The sequence below is a fragment of the Acanthisitta chloris genome, unplaced genomic scaffold, assembly GCF_000695815.1.
Source record: "Acanthisitta chloris isolate BGI_N310 unplaced genomic scaffold, ASM69581v1 scaffold2669, whole genome shotgun sequence".
NCBI lineage: Eukaryota > Metazoa > Chordata > Aves > Passeriformes > Acanthisittidae > Acanthisitta > Acanthisitta chloris.
In genome coordinates, this window is record NW_008689594.1 from 79,543 (window position 1) to 85,951 (window position 6,409).

The following is a 6,409-nucleotide window of genomic DNA, read 5'->3' on the forward strand; positions in this document are numbered from 1 at the left end:
ACTAAAGGAAAGCCAAAACCCCCAAAACATAACACAAAAAACCCCAACCCTAACCCCACAGAAGAAAAGCACATGGGTTTCTGTTGGGTTTGGAAGTTGCAGTGGTTTGTGGAAGAGTCTCAAAAGTGGAAGGAGGAAGCGTGAAGGTGGTGGTCTTGCACTATTGAAGTATCAGCTCAGCTGACTGTTCAAAATACTGCAGCCTTGCATTTTCTCCATCTGCCCTAGTGTATGGCCTCTGTTCACACCTTTCTGCATCACCCAAGGAGATCTTCCAAGTTCTTGGGAGGAAATAAAACTTAGGTTTTCTGTCCATTCAGAAGTTAATACCCAGATGAACTCTCTTTGATTTACTGAATTTTTCTAACAGACTGTGATGTGGATCAAGCAGTTAACACGTATATAACTCCTCTAGACTGACCCCAAATCCATCAGTGAGCTTGACGACACAACCGATATTTGACCTTAGAATTTTGCTTCTTAATGATGTCAAATACTGTCATAGCTTCTTAGATCACATAATTAACTACAGCAAACTCTGTTTTAATGCTGCATTTTGTGGGCACTGAGTGTAGAAGAAGAATCATACTAAGCGTCAGCCATTTAGGGAGGCACAGCACTTGCCCAGCAAGAGTTCTGGGTGTGTGTGTGCTGCCAGCCTGTCGCGCTGCACGGAGACACGTGCAGGAGGCAGGTGAGGAGCCCCTGCACCTCACTGATGCTGGAGGATCCGCCTGGGGGGCTCCGTGACGTGCGCCATTCCATCAGAGAGCTGCCACTGGGTTGGTTGGAATGTTGTGGGGCTTGTGTGGCACCTGTAGAGCAGTGTGAGCAAATATTGCAAAGACTCAGAGTTACACTGAGCAAAGAAGCATTAGAGAAAGGTCAGATAGGAGCTCTTCTTCCTAGCTGTTCTACTGTGGACATTTCTGTGGCTTTCTCAGACACACTTGTTAGTTGTGTCTATTAACTAGACAAGTACTGCTGTGATGGAGTATGCTCAGCATCTGTCCTAATATCACTCCATATTCCATTCCATGTGTTTAGAAAGGAGAGGCATTAGATTTATTTTAGGAAAATTCACTTCTGATGTACCAGATGTTTAAATTTAGATTATTAAATAAATTTATAATGTATCTTATATACTGAACACTTAACTGGTGATTGCACAGTAGCTGAGCTAATCTGGTAGCCTGTTGCTATTTATGGGGGAGGATTTTCCCTCTCTGTCTTCCTTCCCTGCTCTTCTGTCATTAGATCCTGGGTAAGTGCTTGAAATGAACCTTTTCAGACCCTTCCATGAAGATCCACAATTCAGTTTCCTGACTGTCAAAAATTGTGGACTTAGTTTGCTGACCCAGTGAGTAGATCAGCCTGCTAAGAAGTGCAGTGATTGCCCAAGCTGAGGACAGGTATGTAGCAGGGTGCTCTCCTGGGGTCAGGAAAGGTGATAAAGGGGAGGAACAAGCAGGCTCCCTTCCTTTCAGGAGGCAGCAGCAGCTTCTCTGAACTCAGGACATTGCGCCCTACAGTTCTGACCCTGACCTCTTTACCTAGGTGTGGGAGAAACAGTGATGATTTTAACGGGATATTCATGTTTAGCTTTTACTAAGTACCTGAAAATTGTTCTCTTGTCAGACAGTATAGCAGAACTTGCTCTCGGTGATGGAATCCTACCATGTAAGCAGGCATTAACTGTGTCTTGTTGAATGGATACAAACTTTAACACATGCTTGAAGACATTTCAGTACATTTCATTCAGGGTCTGACCCACCTTTCTTTGCGGTTGGTAGGCTGTGCTTGACTTCATGGGGAGGTGTCTCAGACCCACTGAAAGGAGCTTCACCTATGAAAGTTCATCTTAAGTTCTGTTCCCCATTTTAGTAAAGAATCACTAACAGATTTGAATCAGAACTTCACGATGAACTCGCTGGCATTTGCAGTACTGCTTCAAGATAGGAAACTACACGTCAGAGTCTGTAGTATGCTGATTTGTTCACATTGTATCAGCACAGTTGAGGTGTTTTGTTTTGATGTGTTTGGACTCAGGCACCTGGTCAAGTTAATGCATGTTTATAAAGGAAAACAAACAGAAGTCCTGTGCATCAGATGAGCTCTGGCAGCTGCATGTGTGTGTTCTTAGCCTGAGAGCCTTTCTTGTCCTGCAAGTGAAAGAGGGTCACCTTGCATTTGCCATGAATACACCCATGATTGTTTACTCTTAATTGCTTACCTGTAAAGCTGCAGTTATATTATCATCTGTCTGATCTCTGTGTTGGTTTCATGCTGTTTGAAATTGAGAACAGTTTGTGGAAGATGATGTAGGTATGATCTGAGTAGTGTACCATGTCAATGGAAAAAAATGCTCTGTTAACGTAAAGTGTTTTCGTCACTGAAGCTCTTGGCATACATGCACTGTAGTGTTACAAAGCTAATTTTTATACTTGTTATTAATTGTCTGTTCTCTTCTTTGTTCCAGCTAACCACATGTACAGTGCTTAATGGAATCTCATGGGATGCAGTCAGAGAAACAGGGCTTTTTTTAACCACACAGAGCAGTGCAGACGGGCTGTTGTTCCTTTCAACATAACTATCACAGGCTTCAGGGTTAAGATTGCTATTACTGTCTCCTCCTTGCTTTGGCACAAAAGCACGCTGAGGGTGTTTAATTGCGGGTTTGCCTCAAGGTAGATTAGGTTAATTATTACTGTGTAATGCAAGTTAAAGCAAATAAAGCTTAGCTAGGTGTATAAAAAAGGTGCTGCCTTTATGGATTTTTAAAAAAAGCCTGTCAATCGTGATGAAATGCAGCCAACTTTCTTCGTACCAGTGAAAGAAAAAGGACTGTTTACCCTGTGAAGGGGTTATTTATGTCAAGATGAGCATATGAAACGGAGTAGAGGAGGAAGGTTTCTCAATGAGAAGGACTGCAATTGCTTTCAAGACTCTTAAGTTGTGCTCTTGAAGACTGCAGAACTAGCTTAAAAATGAAGCCTTATCACTTGAACTTCAGTGCCTTCACTGCAGAGTTCTTTACAGCCTTAATGCTAAACACCCACTATGGAATGGATCAAAGTGTTAAATATTTTGCATTATGCTTTACAAAATACTGATGCAGCAGGTTTGTAAAGGGGGGAAAACAAGTAATTGCCTTTAATCTATGCATTTTTGCCAAGCCATACTGAATTATTTTATTGTTAGAGGCATTAGAAACTAACAGTAAAAAGAACCACCGAGTTTGGAAGCATATTTTGGGGTACATCATTTCTATAACTGTATAATGTATTGCCTTACAATTTTAAGCGATAACGTACATTAAGTTAACAGACATCTAAGAAATATATGCACTGTTTGAACTGTAAATTATTCTTAGAACACTTTTACTTGGTTTTACATTGTTCTTTTAGTGCCTTAATTTGAGATAATTGTATTATTGCCATGTCAGTAAATGTAGAAATCTAAAACTAAACAAAAGAAACGTCTAAAAAAACCCTATTGCATATCAGTAGTTTTTACTGAATTTTAATTGGTTGAAGTATTGTAGATGCTAGATGCATTTTCTAAATTAAGTACAATCTTTGAATGAGAATTCCTCTTACAAAGAAAGACTGAGTCCGGTTCATAAGCCAAGAGATTTGTAGGCAATGCAAAACAAAACAAAAAAAAAGGCATATGATGCAAAAGCTCTGGATAATTCAGGAATTTCAGTAAATGCTGTCAGACTCTTGCTTTGTAGCAGGAATACATTCATGGTATGGGCAGTATGGTTGTATTTTATTTTATTTCTTAACCAAATACCTCCTCAGTAATTTATAATGGCTTTGCAGTTGTGTATTAAATAAGAAGCACTGGAAAACTGATTCGTCCTTAGGATGATTTGCATGTTTCAAGTGGTATTGAAAGCCGCACTGATGGATATGTAATAATAAACATATCTGTTATTAATATGGTAATGACTCTGTGCTCATTTAATGAGAAATAAAGTAATTTATGGAAAGACCCTTTTGAAAACGACTGGCATGGTGTTTTCTCCTGACTGCAGCTTGTGTGTCTTTCTAAGTGTTCAGCCATGGCAACAGCTTCCTAGTACCAGCTGCATTTGCAGCATAGCTCCTAGGGCACTCTGAAATGTTGGGGAGGGTTTTACAAATCTACATGAATAATTAAATAATTTTTTCATTCCATTGTTCTCATGACCTGCTGTAGTAGCCTATTTTACATTTGTCATTCAGCCACCACCCTGAGCTGGCCTTGTGATTGCTTCATCCTTTGTGATGCAGGTTTGAAGCTTCAGAAATCACAGAATCTTAGAATTTAGGGGTTGGAATGGACCTTACAGATCATCTAGTCCCAACCCTCCCTGCCATGGGCAGGGACACCTCCTCACTAGATCAGGTTGCTCAAGGCCTCATCCAGCCTGGTCTTGAACACTGCCTGGGTCGGGGCAGCCACCACATCCCTGGGCAACCTGTTCCAGTGTCTCACCACCCTTACAGTAAAAAACTGTTTTTCTAATATCTGACCTAAACTTCCCCTCCTTCAGTCTGAATCCATTACCCCTTGTCCTATCACTGCAGTTCCTAATAAAGGGGGTGGCTCTGCTGTAGCTCCTTCAAATATTGAAAAATTGCTATGAGGTCTCCACGCAGTCTTCTCTTCTCCAGGCTGAACAGCCTCAACTTCCTCAGCCTGTCTTCACAGGGGAGATTCTCTAGTCTTGTTATCAACTTTGTGGCCTCCTCTGGACTTGCTCCAACAGTTCCATGTCCTTCTTATGTTGAGGACACCAGAATTGCATGCAGTATTTCAGGTGGGGTCTCACGAGGGGAGAGTAGAGGTGGAGAATCACCTCTTTGGACCTGCTAGCCACAATCCTTTTGATGCTGTTCGAAAGACAAGGTGGGTTTTGTTGGTGGGGGGTTTTGGGGTTTGGTTTGTTTGGGGTTTTTTTGGAACAGCCTGAGCAACCCATGACCCTAGCTCTGTCCATAAATTGCCCTGGGTAATCCTCTCAAGGCCTGTAGAACAATAGAGCAGTAAAGACAAATTACATGTGAATGACTGTATGTCCTTTGAAGGTCACAGAACTGGGAAGTGTAGGTAAATAGAAGGGGTTTTGATGTGGTAGTTTCAGAAAGTTCCTCTGTGTTGAGCTTGCTGTGTCAGAAATGTTAACAATTTCAAAGCTGTGGCTGGAGCACCAGTCAAATTGAATGTGAGCTTGCCAAGCAATATGATGGATAATTATTACCTGCTTTAATCTCCTGTCACATACTGAGAAGCGAAATAACATAGTAAAATGATTAAACATATCTTAGTTAAATAAGTACGTTATTCAAGGAAATTTAGAGCAGCAGTAGGAAAGGCCTATGGTCTCTCCAGGCCCAGATTAGCTTGTGGATCACGTTTCTGCTTTCCTTTATGTGTAACTGGCTACCTCTACAGGCACACGCTCTTGCTTGAATAATTTCTTAATAAATAAAATCATATCTTGTAGTTTCATATTTTATGAATCTGAAAACCAGCATAAGACCCGTTATGAATAGATAATGAGTAGTGGGAAAAGGAAAAGATTGTGGAAAAAATGGGTTTGCTCTACAGATTGGCACCTGATGTTATTTCCATAGCTTTTTAGCAGTGCTGAAGTTCTGCAGGTCTTTATAAATGCTGATTTTGCTTGGGAAAGCAGTGGCAGACATAATGAAGTGTAAAATTACGTTGACTTGTGTGTCTGGGATAAATTGCAACTAAAATGCTGTAATAATAACGTCTAGACATGCAAATTGCTGCTTGTGTGTTCCGGTATGGTATGCTGGTGTTGGCACTTGTTTACTGTAAGCAAGGTGCCTATCTACAGGAATAGCTCTACTTTGAATAACAAATTCAGACAAAGGTTTCTAATGTTAGGAAAAGTAGTGCTTATCATCTTAACTGTGCAAACAGATATTTCAAGGGGGGAAAAGTTGCTATTAAACTTCCAGCAAGCATCAGCTTTACCATCCAGAAAAAAAGCAATCAGTGTGCTGCCATGTTCACCACAGCTCTGCTTTGTCCAGCTTTTGCTGCACTATTTTGCTTAGCTTTTACTCTTGTCACTAATGATTGCTCCTACGGGAACATTTTGCCCACACTCATCTAATACAGCACCAGGAAGTCATCAGATGAGAATGTGTAAGGTGCAAAGAGCTAGCATAAATCACCCTGGCTTTCTTCATATTGGTGAGGCTGTAGTTTTACACACTGCTTGAGAAATCAAGAAGCCTAGATTCTTAAATTGTTGGGTTTTGTTCATTTGCCTCCACCTTTTTTTTTTTCATTTCTCTATGACTGTATTATGTTGAAAGATCATTAACACTGGTAATATGCCAAAATCTGCCCTTTTTCACTACCTCTTCAAGCCTCCCTATTC

The 6,409-nt window shown here is 40.8% G+C and overlaps 1 protein-coding gene across 1 annotated transcript in view; it reads left to right on the top strand.

Moving 5' to 3' along the window:
• The window catches only part of ROCK1 (Rho-associated, coiled-coil containing protein kinase 1), an 83,402-nt gene extending 79,391 nt beyond the window's left edge, over window positions 1-4,011 (top strand). The window contains exon 33 of the mRNA XM_009081461.1: window positions 2,480-4,011. Within this exon, the coding sequence (XP_009079709.1) occupies window positions 2,480-2,483 (4 nt within the window). The 3' untranslated portion in view covers window positions 2,484-4,011. The remainder of the gene's footprint in view (window positions 1-2,479) is intronic.
• Window positions 4,012-6,409: the final 2,398 nt, after the last annotated feature.